The sequence below is a fragment of the Vicugna pacos genome, chromosome 12 (genome assembly GCF_048564905.1).
Source record: "Vicugna pacos chromosome 12, VicPac4, whole genome shotgun sequence".
Lineage (NCBI taxonomy): Eukaryota > Metazoa > Chordata > Mammalia > Artiodactyla > Camelidae > Vicugna > Vicugna pacos.
The window spans coordinates 20,081,164-20,105,330 of NC_132998.1; the positions used below are offsets into that span (position 1 = coordinate 20,081,164).

The window sequence follows — 24,167 nt, forward strand, 5'->3', positions numbered from 1 at the left end:
TTGCAAATATTTTCTCCCATTCCATAGGTTGTCATTTTGTTTTGCTTCATGTGGTCTTATTGTGCATTTCTCTGATGACTAACAAAATTAATCACTTTTCATTCATTTATTGGCCATTTGGATAACTTTTTAATGAAGTGCTGATAAGTTTTTTGCTTATTTTTAAATTGGCTTATCTGTTTTTTTCTTATTGACTTGTAAAAGCTGTTATATATTCTGCAATGAGTCTTTTGTCAGACATACACACAATCTCAAATATATTTTCTCACTGATTCTTCCTTTTTCAGTCTCTTAACAGTGTCTAGGAGAAGTTAATAATTTTAATATAGTTGAATTTATGAATCGTTTTCTTTGCAGTTAATGGTTTTATGTCCTGTTTAGGAAATATTTGCCTAACCCGAGGTCATAAAGATACTCTCCAATTTTATCTTTTAGAAGTTTGTTGGTTTTTCATTTCACATTGATATCACCAATCTAATTAGAATTGATATTTATAAGGTATGAGGTAGGGAAGGCCATAAGTTTTGCCAGGATTTGTCAAGGTGACAAAGGTAAAATGTGAATAAGAAGAAATAAACTCAGACTATAAAACCAAAGGAAAAATAGTACTAAAGAGTAGCCTAATTTTTTTTAATTTTTAAGAAATTAGACAATATTCTTGGGGCAGTTTTAGGTTTACAGAAAAATTGATCAGGAAGTACGGAGTTCCTAAATATCCTCTACCACCCCCCACAGTTTCTCATATTATTTACATCTTATATCAGTGTGGTACATTTGTTACAACTAATAAACCAATATTTATTCATTGTTAACTGAAGTCCGTAGTTTACATTAGGATTCACTTTTTGCATTGTACGGTTCTATGGGCCTTGAGAAACATATAATGACATAACCTTAGTTTTAAAATTCTTTCTCATTTTTCAGTAAAATAGCAGCAGATGTGACCGTGTTTCACTATATACTTATTATTAGAGGAACTGAAAAGTAGTAAAATGAGCAGATATAATATTAACTATTAAATCCTTAAATGAGGAACTTTTGACAAAATATTTAAAATATTTGGTGAGGAAAATGAAATATATTGACCTGGGATACAAAGCAGGTGAGTGCTTTAGGTCGTGAATTTATATCTCTAACACTAAGGAATCTGATCTTGTCATCAAGGTTGTGCAGTTGGCTGTTGTGTGCATGACAAAATGCTACGGCACTGACTTCAGAGTCCTAGCCAAAGGACAACCAGTACAGTAAAAGTCAAGTGAAATCTGTCCAGATCTATTTGTAATTTTGTTCCTAAAAGCATTAGGAAAACCCAGTAGGTATTCATCTGCCAAAGCAACATAGAAAGTACCCTGTCATATCAAACATCAGCCCATCTGTGCTAGTGTTTCTTCTTCTTCATAGAGGCTGTCAATGGAAGCTATTATTCAAACCCCTTTTAACCCAAAGTCATAAAATCCCATAATTATTTTAGATCATCAGCCAGATTCTCTGAGACAAAACTATTCTCAGCACTTTAACTGATCCAGCAATCACTGCTTTGGTAGCTTGCTGAGAGGACTTTGGAACTTTTTTGTGGCTGTCTAAATTTTGTCACACATTTAAATGTGTTTAAGAATATCTCCATTCTGTTCCCAGCCTATTTATCCAGTCACGTTTTTCTGTCCTCACTTATCCCAACACCCAAAGCCTTTCTTTTTTCATTCTTCAAAGAAACTAACTGACTTCAAGGGAACTAAATATAGTTCTCTAGAGCAGTGATTAACTGTCGAGCTAGGAGGGACCATGTTGGACTGTCAAAAAGGTCCGCATGAACTCACAGTTATTCTGATACCCAAGTAAAATCACTGCTTGACACCAACCCATACTGTAACTTGACCAGGTTATTAATCATTCAATTGGCATGGCTTGGAATTTTCCTTCTCTGTGCCATTGCTTCTGCTGTACTTGTGATCCTTAAAAACTGTATGTGGTCTTCAAGGCCTTACTCACAATGTACTCCTCTATGAAGCATTTCCTCTTGCAGCAAGAAATGATTTTTGCCTCCTTCAAACACCTCACATTAACTATCATCATGGACTCCCTGAATTGCCATTTTGGGAACTTTTCTGTCTCCTACCAGGCTGTCAGCTCCCTAAGGAAAGAATCTAAAAATCACATTTAATCCTTCTATGTTCTGTGGCATCTTACCAAATTTCTCACAAATCTTGCTGTTCAGTAAATATATGCTGAGTGCATTTTACCTTATATTTTACATGGATCCCTTTCCAACTCAGCTGAGCTGTCTGTGAGCAAATAAAGGCAAAAGTATCTGATAATTATAGCAGGGCACAAGTTAAATATTTGCATTGTCGTGGATAAAGGTTAAAAAAAAAACCCTTTACACTGAGATAAATTGGAGAGAAATAAATATCAAAGTGAGTCTGGCTATTTATATTATCCTAATTCTTCATTAATTTACAGTTTTCAATTCAGAACTTTGGTGAAAATCCATGGAAAGACCGGATAGAGAATCAGATTGATGGAAGATTTAAGTAATGACCTGGAGAGAATAATTGTGAAGAATAAGACTAAACTGAGTAGACAAACAACAGTAACAGTAACAGAGAAAATAACAGCTAACGTTGAAGAACATTTATTCTAACCCATGGATTAGGATAACACTTTATTTATATTTCACCTTTAAGCCTCACAACAACCCTTTGAGGTAGAATTATTTGTGATAGTACTAGTATTTCCCTCATTTACATGTGAGAAAGTAAACATGTAGAACATAGTGGACTTGCTTTACTAACCTGACTACTTGCCAATAAGGATTAGAGGCTGAACTCAAACCTTGTCTGACTCCTGACTCTTAACCATAATTCTACATTGACAGCAATTTAGGATAATTATCTATCTATCTATCTATCTATCCACCCAGCCAGCCAGCCAGCCAGCCATGCATCCATTTAATACACATTAGGAGGTATTACATTCTAGACACTCTGCTGAGTACTAGGAATAAAAACTAAACTACAGTCTTGACCCTTAAGGAACTTATAGTCCACTGAAAAAGCCAGACAAGGATTTCCAGGGAAACTTGTACTAAAGAGTTAACTCTTGAAGAAAGCACTCTGCAAAAAAGAAACTCTATTAAATAAAGTCAGAAGAAATCGTACATGCAAACACTGGAGGATAAACAAAGTATTGTGGGGTTGGGGTGTTGCTGAACTGGAAGGTGAACGTGTTTGAAACAGGTAGACAGAGTTCGATTATGAAGATCAGCTACTTTGCATTTCTGTTGAAGAAATCACACTAGAAATATTTGCTCTGATTTCAGCTCGTAGTATTCTACTGACTGAATCAGCAGTATTTTATTTCCCAACTGTAACAAAGGCAGAGTTAAAATGCTAAGAGCTGAAAAATGCTGAGTGAAAGTACTCTTTAATTCCTATAGATTTAAATGTTCTAATTCTCCTCCTAGAAAAAAATAGTAAAACAAAAGGAAGAATTAAATAAGTCTGGTACAAATACTGTGTTTTTAATAATTCATTAATTTCCTAGGAAGTTGCTGATACTAATGGAAAATTTACATACGGCTGCTGTAGCCAGAATTTCATTTGTATAAAATAAAAGGTTTAGTTACTTGGAAAAAAAACTCAACAGTTTTGTAATTTGCTTTTAGATCTAGAGGATGGTCAAAAACAAGCTATGGTTAGTGAACGGACTGAAGCCTTTACCACTGCTCGAAATTTATTAGCCTCTGGAGCTGACGCTATTGAGAGGATTATGTCTTCATACAAAGAGGTACCACATTTCTTGTTATCAATTTGATTAAAATAGGATATATGAAAATCAAGCAAAATGTGAATTACCACATATGCTTATTATTTTGGAAACATCTTTTCTCTACCAAAAATTGCTAAGAGTATAATCAAGATAAGAGGATAACACCCAAGTGTATTGCTGCTAATCACCTTTAATTTTTACGCTCTCAACTGTTAACTTCTGCTTTTCTCTCTACAGTATGAAATCTTTGTTATTAAATTTTGCAAAAACGCCCTTTGGTGTGGAAGTAAATTCTTGCTCCAGTATTTATAAATTATGTGAACTTGATCAAGTTTCCTAACTGATGTCTGTTTCCTCATCTAAAGTATAGGGATAATGATAGTGTTGACTTTGTAGAGTTGTTGTGAGTTAATACATGTAGAATGTTTAAAATAATACATAGTAGTAACTCAATAAATGTTAGCCAAAATAATACTACTTATATCCCTTGCAAACTTTCACTCATCCTTTGTGACAAATCAAGTCTTATAAAACCCTTTGGTGATTCCACCTTCTTCCTGACTTTCCTACAGAAACTGGGTCTTCTTTCTCTGTGTTCATAGTATGTCTGGTACTTTACCATATTATAATTGTCTATATCCTCCATGAGACTTGAGTGGAAAGCAGGGACTATCTTACTGTTCTTTATATTCCTAATATCTATTGTAATGCTTTGAATAGTGTATGTGGTCAGTAAATATTTGCTGAAAGAATGGTAATAAGACATACAGGTATCATAGAGTTAAGATTAAAAATGACTTTATTCAGTTCAGATATTAAATAATATTACCATGGCTTTGTATCAATATAAATTGCCAGAGCATCATTTTAAATTTAGCTGCTTGTTAAATTAGATTTGAATAAATTATTACGAAATAGTTACCAAGTTTGTGATTTGCTGACAGAACTTTTCAATCTCATTCAACAACTGATTGAATTGGGCTTAAAAAAAAAAAGTAAAACCAGTTGTTTAGGGCTACATTAAAACAACTCAATTAAAAACTTTTTTTTTTCAAATAGTAATTTTGATAATCTGGAGACACAGTTTGGGGGATAGGCTTTTTGATCTCATAAATTACTTATTATTAAAATTAAATGACAAATAAACATTTTATCCATCTTGCATTAAAATACTTTGCTATCTAAGCCACAGAGAGAATATCAATTCATTTCTCTAGATTGTCTCCAACACAAAAATGATTGCATTTTGTGTTATTTTGCCTGTGTCTGCATTGAATCATAGACATTTCACTTCTAAAGAATTTTATTACTGCTGTGAACTGTGCATAGAAGCATCATGCATTCTCCACTAGCTCCAGAGAGAGTGGGATTTCAAGAGCAGAGTACCAGGGCAGCCCCTGTCTCATATCCCAAAGAAATTTGTCCACGGTCACATTGTTAGTTTTTTTTCAGACCCTCTTTGCCCATTCCACTCTGCAACCTGGGCTATTAACTCAGTGTCTCCTGCCTTTCTTTAACTGACCTCTGCATTTAGTTTTGGATCATTTTTTGGTACAAATCTATTTACCCAGGTTTCTTTTGGATCCATAATTTGTTAATCCTTGGTTCTGTTTTCCTCTACCTGGGAACACAACAGATTCTTCTAGATAACATTTTAGAAATTGCCCTATATAATATCTGTAACATTAATATGTAGAAATGAAATACTAATCTAATTACAGACCTCTCACACAGTAGAGACATGTGGTAGAATGTTTTTAACAATAATACCTGCTCATTTACTGCTTAAGTTTTGCACATGTAGAAATCTTACACAAACGTCGGTGTTGCGTTATTCCACAGTTTATTGTTTAAGAGACATTTATTGGTGACATGTCTTGCTTATTGATACCGATTTCCTAGTAGACATTTCTGAAAGGAAATGGTTTTAGTGCTTTTCTTTCACTGAGAAAGATGGTCTTGATAGGTCATGTGTCACCTGCCACAGTACTCTGATAACAAGATGTTATTTTACTAGAAAAGCAGCAGGAGATTCAACCTAAATTGGACAACTGGTAGAGCAGGAGCAAGACACCACTCTACTGAGCCTTAAGAACCAAAGCAGAGATTAATCTCCATCTTACAATTTCACCTAGGAAAAAAAAGTTGTATTTAATGTTTTTCTTTGGGCATATAAATCATGTTTGGCTTGAAAAGAAGCTGAATTGTGTGGGATATGGACTGAAAAGAATTTAAAACTTTTCACGAGCTCTCTCCCAATATTGGTATCCTCCAGCAGGGGTACTTTCTCTGGCCAACCTTAGGGATTTTGACAATCAGTTTGACTCAGGAGCAGCATTTCATAATAAGAAAAAAATGTATTTTTCTTCTATTTAAAATCTATTTTAAATTGAAAAAGGATACCAAAATAAAAGATCATTATTTCATTGAATGAACTTAAGCTTTTCACAAACTTCTAATTTCTGGGAATGAAATTTGTCTTGTAAACAGGGGCCAAATCAGAAATTTAACTGAAAGGTCTTTAGCTCTCACTACTTTTTGAAATCTTTGCATTACATTTTGAACCCTGACTTGAACAAATCATTTTTATATGTTTTATAATTCCAGTCAAACTTAAACTGATGCCTTCCTGTTCTACTTTTTGGTACACTTTTTAGTGTTAACCTGGTTTTACTCATTAGACATACTATCTATTTTTCATGTATAATAAAATAGGATCATTAGCATTAAGTCAAGAAGCTTATATGATTGCATATTTGTTTAAATGTCTGTCTTGAATGTATTCTCTCCATCTCCCTGTGTTGGTTTTAGATCACTGAATTAGCAGGCTATACTGCTCGAGTGTATAATATGTTTTGGGTCTTTGATGAAGTAAAGAGAGGCATTTTTAAGAGAACCGGTGTCATGCAAGAGTCTGAAAACCATAGCAAGAGCGGAGCTAACATAGAATTGCCCCTCAGTGAGACACTGGAAATCAAAGGTATTAAACTCAAATGTTTTCATATTTTTCTTTTTTTTCATATTTTTCCTATATTTAAGTGTTTATCAGCAGAACCAAAGTTTTTTAGAAGATAGCTTTGGACAATTATAAGGAACCAACATTTAGTTATTTAAACAGTTATTCTTAAAATTAGTGCTGCATTTTGAAGAGTAGTGACTAACATTACCATAAAAACTATTATGCTACCTTTATTTAGGACAAAATTTCTAGAATTATTTTTAGAAACTGCACATATGGCAAAAATGCATGTTTGCTTTTAAAATCCAAAAAACAGAATTAAAGCTAATGTCAATATTATTCTTCATTATTCTGTCATTTGGTTTGGTTATCATAGTTTTAAAAATTGTATTATTCCATGTCTTAATTTCCCTTTGCAACATTGTGGGTTTTTTCTGTAGGAAAGGTTAATTTAGAGAAATAAGTAGTTATAGAGTGTGGCTGGGTTATACCAGATAGAGTTTAGCTTTGCTCTCATTATGATGTTGACATACTATTGTCAATATTTCTGAAAAAGATTTTCCGAATAGATGTGTCAAAATGTGCAAATTTACATTAGACTTTGCTGTAGATACGGGTATCTATATTTACATTTGTGTCTTTGGTTTGTTACTGTGACTTATCTTTATAGTGAATTTATCTGTTATGCTGTATTTATACTTGAACTTACTTAATTAACAATAACACATGATAGCTTTCGAAACTTAAACTGTTCCTTAACTTATAGGAAAAGTTATTGATGTGGATCATGGAATTATTTGTGAAAATGTTCCCATAATTACACCAACGGGAGAAGTGGTGGCTTCCAGGCTAAACTTCAAAGTAAGATGATATTCAAGAATCTTCTGATTGTTGTCAACACACTAATACAAAACAACTCAGAATTCATGTACCTTATGTTAAATACTTGGAGGATCATATGGAAAGGAGGGGAAATCAAGAAAGGTATGCACAGTAGCTCAGTTACAGAAGCAGTTACTTCCTCAGAAAGCAGGGAGAAAGAGGAATTTGATTTCTACTGCTTTATTTCCAGGTTGAAAATCCAAATTACAGTACCCTGAGAGCCCATACAAGGTAACTTTTGGGAACCATAGGAGACTTCCCAGAAATTAATATCTGAAAATAAATTTTCATTTTTTCCTTATAAGAATTACTCAAAAATATAAGTCTGTGTCATTACATATGTACTAAAATATGAGAGTAGAGGTCATCAGCAAATTTACCTCCATTAATTCACCTTCTCTAAGTTTAATTTATATTTTCAATCACATCTTCTGTTAGGAAAAAATAATCAGAAGATTCATGAATTCGAATTTAGTTTTTAATTCAGTTGAGAATAATAGTTATTTGTTACTTAATATTCTGTCTTGATTATAAAAACTAAGATGTAAGAATAGCTAATAAATCTGAGGCTCTGATTTAAAGCATTGTAAAATTCAAACAAACATTTTGAAATTCAAGTACAAAATAATTTGCTGATAAGCATAGTGAAGTTATCTGTGCTTAGTTCAAACAATGACATAATTGGACTTGGTAACAGAACTACAAATATGACAATACATGTGCATTTAATGATTTTAATATGGACTTTAGGTTTAATTATTAAAGATGTATTTACAAATGCATAAGGCTGCTGGAGAGGATGAGAGGTACTGAATGGGGGAAATTCTGTGTTAATAAATGTAAGAGAAATTGTGTTTTGACTACAGTTTGTTTGCGCTTTATTTTTCCATTTATAGACCTAAAGAGTACCAGTTAGGTGCTAAAGATCCAACATAATCTTAAGTAGGTTCAAAGTAAAACCTTTGTAGAGGCCTACATGGGATAAACTATTTACTAATAATTTAGCAATTTATAATTTACAACTTTTTGTATAGTGGTTTTCCATCAGGTTAGGTTTCATAACATCAATTCTTACTGCTTCATTTATTAAATAGAAGAAGAGTCTTGAATTATGCCCCCTACTAACTACATTATTGTGAGTACATCACACTCTTTCTGTGAAAAAATTCAGAGCTCAGTTTATTTTTATAAAAAATGAACTTTAAAATATTTAATCTAGTGAAAGTATCATAAATTTTGATGTTATTCAAAGATATATGTTAATATAGTGTACTCTTATGATAATTGTTTATTTCTGAGTCAGGAAGTTTTATTTAAAGTCTCAGATCCCTAAATATAATAGAAAGATCCCTAAGATATAATAGAAACTTTTGTTTTCTCTGTGTGGATTGACAGATAAACAGGTTTCTACAGGAAAATACTCAGTTTCTTATGTTGGCCTTTCAGAACTGAAAAACCATTTGGAGAAAAAAATTCAGTAAACACGGGAATTCTTTTGCCTCACACTCACTGTTTACTAAATATCAGGAAACTAATGCTAAAAAAAGAATATGAATGTAGAAAAATCTTCTTTTATGACTCAAAATGTGTTCAGTTTCTGAGGATTCCTAATAGAGAATGACCCTATTAAAATATTTTGTTTATATACCTTTTGCTGTGACACATGTCTTAAAAAAATGATTTGACAAGTATTTATGCCTCTACAAAATTAAACTTTCTTAATCCTCTCTCTACTGAAAGAGCATAGAAAATTACAAAATTAATTCTTTCTGGTCTTCCCAGAATTTTTTTGAACTTTGGTCTATCAAAATAGCATTTCGTTTGGCCATATAGAGGGAGAGAAAATATCTATGGTCAGATTTTATAGACTCAAGTCTTCCTCCTGTCTTATGTCCCTGTGGTAGCTGTCTTCCTTGCCTGGAATGCTCTTCCCTCAGATCTCACGGGTTCCTTTTTTGTCACCCAGGCTTGACTGAAATGTTACCTCCTCAAAGAGGACTCTCTTGATCACCAGATCAAAAGAAGCCCCACCTCCAACCTCACAACGCCACCACCTTTCCCTAAGACAATCCTTCTTTTTGATATCATGCTAGCATTTATCACTAGTGAGTTTTCTGTTCATGTGTTTATTAACATCTTTCTCTTTGGAAAGCTCCATGAGAACAGGGACTTTGTTTTGGGCAGCACTGTATGCCCTGTGCCTAGAAGAATGTCAGGAACATACAGATATTCAATCAATGTTTGCTGAGGAAATGTCTAATTATTTAGACAAAATATGAATCTGAACCATTTTATGTTTATTCCATACATTCTTAGTTCCTTTATCTAATCTTCATATCAACTCTTTTTTCCTTCCCTTCTTCCTCCTTTCCTCTCCCCACCACCTTCTTTCAACAAAAAGATTTTAGCTTATATGCAGCAAATAAGTAATGAATATAAATGGGACAAGTTCCTTATACTGACATTTTACAAGTAATAGAATGCTCTTTCATCTTTGAGTTTTCAACACAATGTATTCTACCTCACTGACACTCAGATATTTGTATCTGGACTACACAAAGCTACTTCTACAGACATACTGTAGATTTCTGTCTGTCAGACTTTCATACTATATTCATTTTAAAATCGCTGATTATAAAATATCATTTGTTCTTAGAAGTAGACCAAATTCTTTAATGGTATTCCTTTTCGTTGATTTTCACAATGCTTTTAAATACCATACACTGACAACTTCCTAATCCTATTGGGTGGAATGAGAACTCATAAAATTTAACTGTTTGAATTTAAATGATAAATAAGATGGAGGATTCTAAAGAGAAGCATCCAATCAACAATGAATAGATAACTTTTTTATTGTCATATGTGTATATATGTAAATATATGCATATATATACATATTTGTTTTAATTCATTCCTAGCCACAAGACTAAATTATAGTCCTCTTGCTTGTCTCTGTCTTGTGGTAAACATATTTTCTCCATCTGTGAATAAAGCAGAATAAGTATTGTTTTATCTTTCTGATTATGGGCTTTTGTGATTTCTGTAACATTTCAGACTACTGAATGAAACAACCCAACTGGCTCTTAGAATAACTGCTTTGTAGATAGTAACTTCAACCTACAAATACTACAAAGCTGTATTTTAATTCAAATAAATGTAATCAAAAATTAATATAAATAAAGTAAATTTAATCTATTTTCATTTGAATTTAAGGTTTTGCAGTTTCCTATCTCCATGTGATAGGAAACTCCATGTACTTATGTTCCTACATATGTGTGTAGTATCTGATAAGACCTCAATTAAAATTTTGGAAAGTCAGTGCTCATTCCAAGAAGATCCATTTTCTTTGGAAGGGGGTTATTTCATGATGCTTTTAGCTTCAGAGCATAGTCCAAAGCTAAATTTGATGTTCTCAGTCCTAATATATTTTTCTTTGATCCATTGCCCATCCTAGGTTATCATGTGTTTGAAAAATTTTTTTTAAAAATAATCACTTTTAAAGCTGCCAAATAAAATCATTTTTAAATATTGTAATTTGTAATTTTATTTTTTACTTTAGGTAGAAGAAGGAATGCATCTTTTGATAACTGGGCCCAATGGTTGTGGGAAAAGTTCTCTCTTCAGAATTTTAAGTGGCCTGTGGCCTGTGTATGAAGGAGTCCTATATAAACCACCTCCACAACATATGTTCTATATTCCACAAAGGTAGGTAAATTTTTTATATCACAAAAAACAATTTCCTTTTGCTTTTGAATTATCTTGATTCCTTAAGCTCTTCTGTAAGCAATCTTTAAGAATGTTTTCATAGAGAAAAACTATTAAAGAAATAAAAATTCAGTTATCATAAAAGTTTTATTACTGCTTTAATTAAGTAGTTTCCAATACAACACCACTTCTTGTCGTTTTCACATCTATCTAGTTGTAATGAACGCTCAAAGACTACAGATGTTAGTCTCAAGGAATAGCAGGCTCACCCAAAGAATAATTACATTGCCTTAGATGTCAAATTATCTCGTCTCATTCACAAAAAATGGTACTTGGGTAGTATATTAATCTCTCCATCAAGCCACATACATTTATTTCTATGTTCTAAAATTGTTCATTTATGTTTTAGAAGCCTCTGTAAAATAGTCTTTATTACAGTTATTCTATATACTTAATTAATGATTTGAAACTACCTTAATTAAAAATAGTTTAAAAATGAGTGTAAAAGCAAGCCTAGAAATATTTAAAAGGAACATTGTTTCTTCTGAAGTTTTTAGTTATCTTCCCTTATGACAATTTACAAATGTCTAAACAGAAAATTACACTTGGAAAATTTGGAATATTTATTGTGGGTGAGAGTAAATGAATTTAAAGAAGAGACACACCTCATGTTCATTTGACCCAGTGATTTTTCCATCTGTCATCACCCTGAGTTAGGTCGACATCACAAAAGTCCTCCTACTGTGCTAGAGGACCGTTCTGTGGAAACTAATAGAGCACCTAGGCTGAGGTACCTAGAGCAAATACAAAAGTTCCATCAGATGTGGTGCTGTCAAATCCCTCTTGCTCCTTTTCCCTTGTCAGAAAGTGCTTGTGCTATCCTGCCCACTGGTCTGATTTGTAGATCATATGTTGCAGTTAGGCAGATGAGGCTTGTGCGGCTTTTTCTGTAAGACCTACAGTGGTGGTAGGAAGCTACCTGAAGTGTAGAAGGATGAAGATTATGGCTTAAGCCAGAAGTGATAAAAAGAGACAAAGAAGGTCATTATATAATGAAAATCGGATCAATTCATCAAGAAAATATAATAATTGTATACACATTCAACATCAGAGCACCTAAATATATTGAGCAAATACTAACAAATCTGAAGAGAGATAGATAATAATACATTAATAACTGGGGACTTCATTGCCTCACTTTTAACAATGGATAGATCATCCTAACAGAAAGCCAACAAGGCAATACTAGATTTGAACCATATTTAGATCAAATGAACTTAGTAGACATATGTAGACATTCCATCCAACAACAGCAGAATACACTTCTCAATCATGGATGAAACATTCTCTAGGAATATCATATGATAGGCACAAAAATAAGTCTTAGCAAAATTAAGAAGACTGAAATCATACCAAGTATTTTTCCCATTATAACACTATGAAACTGGAAATCAATAAAAGGAGGAAAGCTGAAAAATTTACAAATATATGGAAATTAAGCAACACACTGCAGAGCAACCAGTGGGTCAAAGAAAAAAATCAAAAAAGAAATTTAAAAAACACTGAAAGAAATGAAAATGGAAACACGGTTTCTATGAGATGTAGCAGTAGCAATTCTAAGAGGGGCATTTATAGCAATAAATGCCTATATTGAGAAAAAAAGAAGTCTCAAATGAACCTTACTTCACACCTCAAAGAACTAGAAAAAGAAGAACAAATGAAGCCGACAGTTAGCAGAAGGAAGGAAATAACAAGAGAAGAACAGAAATAAATGAAATAGAGACCAGAAAAACAATAGAAAAATGAACAAAACTAAGAACTGGTTGTTTCTAAAGATAATATTGACAAACGTTTAGCTAGACTAAGGGACGGGGAGGAAAAAATAAAATCAGAAAGACAAGAGGAGGCATTACAACTGATACCGTGGAAATACATAGGATCATGAGACTACTATGAGCAATTATGTGCAAACAAACTAGAAATCTAGAAGAAATGGATAAATGCTTAGAAATATACAACTTACCCAGATTGATTCATGAAGAAGTAAAAAATAACATTAACAAGTAAGGCAATTGAATCATTAATCAAAAACCTCCCCCAAAGGAAAAGCCCAGGATCAGTTGGTTTTACTAGTGAATTCTAACAAACATTTAAAGAAGAATTAATAACAAACTTCTCAAACTTTTCAAAAGATTAAAGAGGATGTAACACTCCCAGACTCAATTTATGAGGCCAGCATTACCCTGATGCCAAAGCCAGTTAAGGGACACTACAGGATAAGACAACCACAGACCAATATGCCTGATGAAGATAGATGCAAAACTTCTGAACAAAATACTAGTAAACGAACTTAACAACTCACTAAAAAAAACCTACCATGGTCAAGCTGGATTTATTCTTGGAATACAATGATGTTTCAATATATGCAAATCAATAAGTATCAAACATCACGTGAATAAAATGAAAAATAAATATCATATGATCATATCAGTAGACGTGGAAAAAGCATTTGACAAAACTTAACATCCTTTCACAATAAAAACTCTTAGTAAACTGAGTATAGAAGGAACATACTTCAACATAACAAAGGCCACATATGACAGACTCAGAGTTATATCGCATTCAATAGTGAAAGGCTGAAAGTTTTCCCTCTAAGATCAGAAACAAGACAAGGGTGCCCACTTTGATCATTCTTACTCAAAATAGTACTGGAAGTCTGAGACAGACCAATCAGGCAATATAAAGAAATAAGAGGCATCCAATCCAGCAGGGAAGAAGTAAAATTGTCTTTGCATATGATACGATCTTACGTATAGAAGATCCTAAAGATGCTACCAAAAACATTTAGAACAAATCAATAAATTCAGTAAAGTTGTAGAATACCAAATCAAAATACAGAAATCAGTGTGTTTCCATACACTTCAGCAAACTATCTGAAAAAAAAATTCAATTTACAATAGCATCAAAAAACAATGAAGTACTTAAGAAATTGTAACCAAGGAAGTGAAAGATCAGTAAACTGCAAAGTACTAGACTTTGATGAAAGAAACTAAAGAATATGTAAACAAAAGGAAGGATATCTTATGTCCAGGGATTGAAATCAATGTTATTTAAAATGTCCATACTACATAAAGCCATCTATAGATTCAATGCAATTCCTATAAAAATTCCAATGCCATTTTTCACAGAAATAGAAAAAACAATCCTAAAATATGTGTGGAAGCACAAAAGACCCTGAAGAGCCAAAGCATTCATGAGAAAAAAGAACAAGGCTGGAGAAATCACATTTCCTGTTTTCAAACTTTTACCAACCTATCGTCATCAAAATAGTGTGGTACGAGAATAAAAAGAGACATAGACCAATGGAACAGAATGGAGGACCCAGAAATAAATGCCTGCATTTAGTCAATTAATATTTGCCAAGGGAGTCAAGACTATTCAAAGATAGTCTCTTCAATAAATGGTATTGGAAAAACTGGATAACCACATGCAGAACAATGAAATTGGACTTCTCCTAACTTACACCACTCACAAAAATGAACTAGAAATGAATTAAAGACCTAAATGTAAGGCCAAAACCATAAAACTCTTATAAGAAAACTTGGGGAAAACACCTTGACATTGGTCTGAATAAGTTCAGGGAATCTAACACACAGTATTGTGATTATAGTTCATAATGGAAATTGTTGAGAGTAGAATTCCAATGTTCTCACAAAAAAAACACAATAATTATGTCAGGATATAGAGGGGTCAGGTAATACTGCGATGATGATTATTTTGCTGCATATTCAAGTGTCTCGAATCAACATGTTTATAACTTAAACTTACACAATGCTATATGTCAATTTTATCTCAGTAAAGCTGGAAAAATATCACTGAACAGTATACTTAAAAACAGATAAGTAAATTTTATTTTACATGTATTTTACCACAATTATTTAAAGTGGGAAAAATTGCTTAAATTCCAGTCTTTTCCCTCAGAGAGACATAACCATGTTACTTTGCAACAAACATAAATCACTGGGAAATTTTTTCTTAGTTATTAAATTTACTGTTGCCTAAGCAAAAGTCAACTTGCAACTTAGTTAAGGAGAAAAATGAAAATGAAAAGTCTATTTTTTAAGGCTAAAAATGTTTTTTAATAATTTATGTTAAAAGTCATTTTATCTTCATTGTATAGCTTCTAGGAACATGAAAATTTGTATTTGTTAAAAATCTCATAAGACCAATATCTTGCCCAAAAGTGTAGAATTTATTTAAATATATGTAAACTAAGAGAACCTAAATGTGCTGCTGCTGATGTTTTTCAAGAAAATTTGAAAATAATCTTATGAGTCTTTTTTTGATTTTAAAGAAATCTGCTACAATCAATTTCAAAATATTTGTCAGATAATCTAAAATTTTTCTTCTTAGGATATTCTCATTAATGAATATTGTCTGATATTTCATTGCATCAATGTATAGCAATAGAATATGGTTAAGTACTAGTTTGGAATAAAAAAACGTAAATTAAATATAGAATTGAGTCTTAGGTACCTGCAGAATAAACTTCATAAATCACAAACAGACCTTTATAGTAATACCTCTGTTTTCTTTTTCTGTGATTGAAATACTTCTTGGTAGAGGATAGATCTCTTTATGCAATGATCAAATGTAGGTTGTTATTTTCATGGGGAAAATAGAGTGTTTTGTTAAAGTGGATTTCTAATAATGTCGTGTAATGTACAGAAGGAAAAAGTGAACTTCTGAGGGAAAAAAAATGTTCTGATTAAGTATATTGGGACTACTTAACTTTTTTAACCAAATCTTCAGAGAATTTGAAAAGCTGCTATGGCTCAGTTTGCAAGTTGAGAAACCTGATTTCCTAAGAAATTATGAAATCACCTCAATGTTTTTCCAGTTAATGTCTTCTGGTACTTTAGCAATGTTAATAGTGAGAACCAGAGAAAAGGGAATCTAGGCCTTAGTTCAAGAATACAAATAAAAAGTTGTGAGGATAAATTAGTTTCAAAGCAGTTTTCTCTCATTCCATTTTCATTAATGATTGGATATAATTACCGGAACATTTGATAAGTTTTCGCAAGGAACATTTCATCTAAAAAAGATTTAACCACTCTAAATCTATGGGGTGGTATATGGTAAAACACTTATTTTGCTCAGATAGTACTTAGGAAAATACTTTGGCAATTTTAGGCTGTTTGAGACTAAATTTCCTGATCAATGTGGCTGTACTCTTTAAACTGATCATTGTAATTCATTGTTCTCTCCTGTATTAGCCATCTGACCCTCAGGAAAATTCTTACACTTGAATTCAGGTCCTGAATTTCTTTTGTCAGTTCTTGGTGCAGTTTCTCTGTCTTCCCAAACACCTAAAGGTAGATTTATGGTCTCCTGCTCTTACTTTCACCCATTCTCTAATTTATGGCTCATTAGTCATACAGCAATTCCCTAGTACATCTCTATCTCCAGCCATTAAAGCCTCAGAAGCCCAGCCTTTAATTCATTTGTTTAGTTCACCTGCTAACAAAATATTATTGTATGCTAACACTCACCAGAATGGGAAATTGAAACATTTGGTGGAGGTTGGGGAGACAGAGTAAGGGAGAGGAAAGGAGGGAGAGAAGAAGGAAAGAGGGAAGGAAGGGATAGAGAGAGGGTGGAAGGAAGGGCAGGAAGCAAAACAAGATAATAAATGTTTACTGACAACAGGTAGCAAAACCTTAGGTTCCTTTGTGCTACATTTTTTTTTTAATCCTCTTGGGTATAGTTTGTATACATCACATAATTCTCCTGAGCAACAGTCTCCAGTTTGGCAGCAACCCACCATGTAATTCTGTTCCCAAAGCTCCTGCTATCACTACCCTTTCTTGGTAGAAATATCTGGGGACAAATTTTAACCATAATCTTATTACTGTAAACTTCATGCCCAAATACTTACACTAAGGCCAACAGATCTAAAATAGATTCAGACTTCCCACAATTTTTTTTTAAATGTAAAGGTAATTGGTACAAATTCCTAGCCATCCTTGACTTGGGAGTCTGAGGAGTAAAATTTAAGAAAGTGAAAGGATTGTATTATAAGGATTGAATTAAATTTGACTAAACATTTTTAAAAAGAAAGAGAAAATAGAACAGAAAAAATGGGGGTGAAATAGCAGGGGTATTGTATTTCATCTCTTGTGAAAATTGCTATACTTTGTTCTTTGTCAGTGCGCTACTCTCTCTTTTTGGAACAGTGTTTATTAAAGCCCTGCTATAAGATGCTGTGGAGGGCAGACAGTGAATAAAGGCAGAGTCCCTCTCAACGTGAGAGTGAATAAAGGCAGAGTCCCTCTCATCGTGTGCTTATGTCTCATTTGGTTATAAACAAAAACATGTAACTTAGCTTTAATAAAAGCCTGAGTTAGTGCCTCAACAAAGGCAAGAAATGCTATACAAATGTTCAAAATGAGAAGAAATATTGTAGAACAGTGTGTCATTTGACCTGGGTTTTAAAAGTTAGGATTGTAACAATTGTCATAAATTGAATGTTTCTCCAGTATCTAAATACATCACAAATGTTACAGATTCAAGTAAGCACAAGTTCATTGTTTTTCTTTTTTGGATACTTCCTTCTAAGCAAGATTGTCTTAGTCCCTCTCCCTCTAAAACACCAAGCTTGAGTCTAATATATAGTCTTAACAGGTTAAATTTTAGAGTGTTAATGCTTCTTGAAAAACAGCAAAAGAAGATAGTAACGTTTCTACAACATTCGTTATGTTTTTTCTCAGAAGATATTCTGAAATTATAAATAACATGTTATTTATCAGCTCAGTATTTGCTTACTAACTACTTCATTCACAGGGTAGTATATTCAAGTACCATGTTACCTAATCTTCTAGACTAAATGTAAATGCTGCTTAATAAATAAAATAGTTAGGAATCATATTTTAAAATTAAATACAATGTAAAAATCCTAAATTTGGCTGTACATGGGAATGATAGCATGACTATTTAAATTGTGTAGAAAATTAATAATGGGTAACTTCTGACTATCTTTTAACGTATGAACAGTACCTATTGATTATGCTCTGCATTAGTTAGGCTGAATAGAATATTTTAAATAATTAAATTAGAGTTCAAAGGGATTAGAAACTTTAATACTTTGAGTTGCATAGCAGTTTAAAGCCAGAATTAGTATTCACTTTATTTTTGGATATAAATCTTCTGTATTCACTGCCTCTTATTTCAGATTAGTAATATAATATTAACAACATCTACCTCTGATTGGAAAAAACACCCCACTCTTTGATCTTAAATATTTTCTCAGACAATAATTAAAGCTTCTTTAGCACTGTCCCAAATTCATGGGGAATAACAAACTACATTCTTTTATAATTTGCATCCACTTTAAAAACTTTCTGTGTTCTTCAACTGTTTTTAATGGAAGAGCTTATGACTTGAAATCTCATCTTTTCAAAGTGCCAACATTTAATCCATGTTTTCTTTAATGACATTTTACTCATCTCTTTAAGGATATAGGCTATGTATTTTTAAAATAAAGTGAATTAGTATTGACTTTTATTTTGATAATCTTATGACCTTCTGAGATAGTAGTGAATCCTAGGACATCTTGAGCGAGAGCTGAGCATCTCTGACCTATTGCTTTTAACCCAAGCAATTACTGTGTATTAGTCACTATTCTACAAATATTACATGTTTCTAATTTTTCTATATGACAACCCATAAAGTTGGTGTTAGTATCCCTATTTTATAGATGAGAAAATCTGGAGAGGTTGAAGGCCTTCAGCTGATAAATGTTGGAGCCAACATTTGAACTTAGGTGTGTCTAACTCTAAAGTTGCTTTGTCTTGATTATTACTCACAGCAGGGGACGTGTTTCTGAAAACGTATAACTCTCTTGCCTCACCTTGCAAGTGAGTATCACCAGTTAAGATTGTTTACTTGATAATGCTTAATCTGTACCAATATCAAGCTATTGTTTGGAAGCAGAGATCCTTATAATGGTTGGGGTACAGGGCAATCCAGGCCAATGCAGCATAAAGTTTAGCACAAGTACTTGGCTGTCATTTACTTATATTAATGTGAAATAAGCCATATTCTTGTATAAAAGTGAAATTCACTTGAACTATTTTCAGATCACTTTCAAATGACTGTATGTTCTCTATTCTTTCCTATTCTTCTAAAACCCACTTCTCTATAAAATTTAAAATCATCTCTCAATAATGTTCCCTTAATTTTAAATCAGACACTTCTTGCGGAGATAGTAAATAAGCAAATTTTAATTTTTGTGGCACATTATAGCATACAAAATTATTATTTACCCTTTATGTTGTCAATTAGACAAATCTGGACTTGTTACTGGAACAGATTTTGCTCTTGTTGAGTCACTGTTGAACAAATCCTCATAAGATATAAGGGAGAAAGGGCATCTGCGTGTCTATGTGCAGCACTGGGGGGTGTTCTAAATCTATTGTATGCCTGTTGGCCTGTAATAACTGTGCAGTGAACGTCTGTTAAATGCTTACATAATAATGAATGTACTTCTCCACGGATTTGGTTTCTACTGCCAAACTGGTCTGGCTTCTTAGGAAACAGACTATTTTATTGCTTACACTAGATGTATCATATAATCCTCTTTATGATGGTGATAAATATTTGTCCCTTAACATGTCCTTTTTAAAAGAAATTATTTTACCAGGAATAAGGTTCAGTAGTATTGCTGTAGCTAATTCACTTCTATTCTTTTGCTTTCTGACTGTTAGACTCAAAGCAAGTAAACTTTGCAGATCTTTGGGCAGTTGGCTGACAGAATTGTAAATCGTACGTTTTACTACCTCCTGGGTAGTACTCGGCACAGTTCAGCTTTTAAAATTTTCTTAAGGAGATCTATAAATAGAAGCATAATTGCAGCTTTTTGTTTTTATTTATTGCTAGTAAAACTGTTGAGGATACTTTTTTTCATGTTTAACTCTTTTATGGGTTGATTAATCATGGAAAAATCTTCCTTTGCGTCAAAATTTTCAACATTTCATGAGTCGATTATTAGGTTAAACCGTATGGAATTGCAATTTTTGTAGGTCAAAAAGTCAAGTACCAGGAATTTCATATAGTGATCTAACATCATGATACAAACTCTTAACAAAGTTGACTTTTAAGAAGTTTGCAGTCTTATCAGTTTGGGAGTACTTGATTATTGCAATAACAGTATTCTCATTACTTGAAAACAAACACCGTCCCTGCTCTTAAGAGGCTGTGGTACCTAGAAATATCTTATCCTAGAAATATGATTTCAGTAATAGTAAATATGTCTTTTCAGTTAAGTTTTTTTTTGCACATATTTATTTTAAGAATATTGAGTGATTTATTCATTGAGGACTCAAATCTAGTTCCCAATGTTCATGAGAAAAATCTGATGACATGATTGGTCCCAGCATGTACATTTATATGAGTAGCTGGATTTTATGGCTTTTATGTTGCTAACTTATTACTGTGGCAACACAGCAGTACATGGCTGTAGCTTATTCTTAACATCATTTCATGCCTTAAACACTATATTGCTGTACGTTTTTTATCAATGTTGTTCACAATTAAATTCTAGATGACTATGAAGTATTTAGCTTTTTGGGTGATCATTCCAGAGACTTCAGGTACAGAGCTAGTATTTCTCAATGTTTTCTCCTGCTTCCTGCTTTGACATTATTAAAGGGGAAAAGAGATAATAATATAAAAATATATGAGTATAAACCCTAATAAATGTCAATATATTTTACCAAATAATCATATATTGTCAGATATTTAACATGGAGAAGTAGAGAGTAAATACAAGTTGTAAAAGCACCCTGAGACATTTGTAATAGACCTATAAAAAGCCATAATCCCTGGAAATGGATATGATCTCAAATAATTTCACCTCAATTTTACTATTATAATTAATAATTTTAAATAAAGATGCACTCAAAGTGATTCCAGATTACAAAGAAAATTTTGATAATTGCTTAAGTAATGATGATTTAAATTATAATGTGATACCTATACGTTTATTCCAATACATTTTCCACAAATTCTAGGTTTTACTTAGAGAAAGTAAATTGACACAAGATAGTGTTTCTTTTTCGACATCTACTGATTATAAGCAATCTATCTCTTTTGTTGTTTCTATTAGGTATGTTGCATGCTCTACTTTCTGATGGGCCAGAGCAAGTAAGCTAATAACATCTGACATGGTAATTGATCTACCTGAAATATTTAAAAGATAATCTGAATAGGTCTACATATCTCGAGAGGAAAGTTTAGTAAAGGGTACTTTAAGTGCTTATCAATTATGTATAGCTGTGGTAGGACTAGAGAAACTTGAGCTAGCTCAAAATGTTAAATTCCAGGCCTTTGAGCTGGAGAAAGGCTCCCATGCAAACTAATCATAGAGACAGCGGATATAGGGTCCTTCGTTTTCTTGTGCTTTCAGATAGATTCAGCATCATCCCAAATTTTCTTAAGACAGCCTTTGCAGAGACTTCAGTGGCAACTTTAACTTTATAATAGTATTTTAAAATAATTATATTAACAATATCTATTAGAGTATCCTTAGTGCCTGTGTACCTCAATAAATACATATAAAATGTGTTATTTTTACCATTTCACATGATCACAAAATAATAATTGAGAGAAAATGGAACTTTAATAAAGCACTGTTTATTGGTTCCTTAATGAATATATCATTCTATGAAATATTTTTTGTATAATTTCATCAGCATTCTCTTCATATAAATTTTCAAAGTAGCACCTTTCATGCTTTATTAAGTCACTTTGAGTAACAGTAACTCAAATGAATGATGTAGACACATTTGCAGTTCTTCATTTAGTGTCATAAATGTTTATTGTCTGGCATTTTATTTAAATCTTATCCTGACTAAATTAAAAAAAATAACTTAGTGGTTAAGAATGATGTTTTGTTTTTACTTTTTTAATTTCAAGAATGCATATTCCACATATTATTAGGCTTGTAAACTCAATAAGAAATTAAACATTGCAAAAACAAAATTTAATTATAATTGAATTCTTATGAGATAAATTTTCATATGTATTTATCAAACAGAATTGACAGATTGCAGAAGGCATAAATAAATTATAAATATTAATCTTTTAAAGAAGTGACGAGGTCTTGCTTCTCCAGATTCCTCTTACAAAGAAAATATTTGACAGCCTTGTGCATATTGATACCTTCAAGTTCCCATAAATTGCTCTAATGAATTAAGTGGTGCTCCAGTTACTAAAAGAAATACTTCTGGATACACTTGAGAAACCTTCTTATGTGCTTACCAAAATACATTCTCTAAAATCTAGATAATTAGGTAGTTATTATTTATTAATCATTTTGAGAATAATAAAAATTTAGTATGGGATATAAAACAACACATGTCTTAGCTTGCTAAATAGAAATTCTTTTGCATCTACTCTTAAATATTGCCTTTTCACATAGATAGATAACATAAACCTAAGTCGAAATGAACATTTTTGTTTTCATAATAGTTTATTAAATACTTACTGTGTGCCTGTACAGTACTAAGTGCTCTGACTACACTGCTTCATTTAAGCTTTATAAAAACCCACTACTTCATTTAGTCCTTATAACGAATGCAATAAAGTAAGTAACTTTACAGAAAGGTAACTATAACTCAGAATTTGGGTCACATTGCTAGTAAATAGTGAGATCAGGATTCCAGCCCAGAACCATCTCTGCAAAACCCATTCTCACAACCACGACTCTATACCATCATCACTGAAATGTACATATAAAAAATAATTTCATCATATATTGCCAATTAAGTCTTATGGTGGAATCCTGTAGAAACACTTTTGAAATTAATGTTCAGATGTATTTTAATCACTGTAGTCTCAATTATGTGTTGTGTCATGGCTGTTCTGTAGACTGAATTATTCCTGGGGTTTATACCTTAGGAACTGGCATCACTTTGGAAGTTAGAAAAAGTACTGATTCCTAAGACTTCCTTGTATTTCTTCTTCTAAGTAGTCTCAGCTTACTGACTGAAAAATTGTTCACTGGCCTTAGTGGTCAACACTTATTTTATGCTACTGTTATTATTACCAGGTATTAATTTAAGATAGTCACATTATTTGAATGCTTAACATGATAGAAAATATGTCTTCAAATCCTTCTCAAACTCTTCCAAAAGATTGAAGAGGAGGGAACACTCCCAAACTCATTCTATGAAGCCACCTTGAAACCAAAACCAGACAAAAACACTAAGAAAAAAGAAAACTATAAGCCAATATCTTTGATGAACATAGATACGAATTCTCAACGAAATATAAGCAAACTGAATCCAACGACATATGAAAAAGATCATATGCTACAATCACGTTGGATTCATTCCAGGGACATAAGGATGGTTTAACACACACAAATCAATCCATGTGATACACCACACCAACAAGAGAAAGGACAAAAATCACATAAGCATCTCCATAGATGCAGAAAAAGCCTTTGATAAAATTCGGCAACCATTCATGATAAAAGCTCTTACCAAAGTGGGTATAGAGAGAACATATCTCTACATATTAAAAGCTGTATATGACAAACCTACAGCCAAGTTGAGTACTACACTCAACAGTGGAAAGCCAAAAGCCTTCCCAACCGTGGGGACCGTGGGTTGAGCGTGCATTCCAAGGCCAGGAGAGAGGGTGAGGAGCCTCAAATTGCCTGGGTCCAGCTCACAGGTCAACTGACAGTCAGATGCTCTTAATTTCCTCCTCCAACAAATTTCCACATTCGAATCTGACCAACTGTCATAATACTATTCTTCATAATAATTTGTTTTTCTCAATCCAGCTT

The 24,167-nt window shown here is 32.6% G+C and overlaps 1 protein-coding gene across 2 annotated transcripts in view; it reads left to right on the forward strand.

Annotated features, from left to right (window-relative positions):
* ABCD2 (ATP binding cassette subfamily D member 2) overlaps positions 1-24,167 on the forward strand; it is a 60,564-nt gene that overhangs the window by 12,274 nt on the left and 24,123 nt on the right. Inside the window, exons 4-8 of one of the 2 annotated variants that reach the window (XM_072972989.1) lie at positions 3,665-3,786; positions 6,580-6,748; positions 7,494-7,588; positions 11,169-11,314; positions 21,480-21,535. In XM_072972989.1, the coding sequence (XP_072829090.1) occupies positions 3,665-3,786; positions 6,580-6,748; positions 7,494-7,588; positions 11,169-11,314; positions 21,480-21,504 (557 nt within the window). In that variant the 3' untranslated portion in view covers positions 21,505-21,535. Of the gene's footprint in view, positions 1-3,664; positions 3,787-6,579; positions 6,749-7,493; positions 7,589-11,168; positions 11,315-21,479; positions 21,536-24,167 lie in introns of those variants that run through there. The other variant, XM_006202857.4, reaches the window with a different exon arrangement.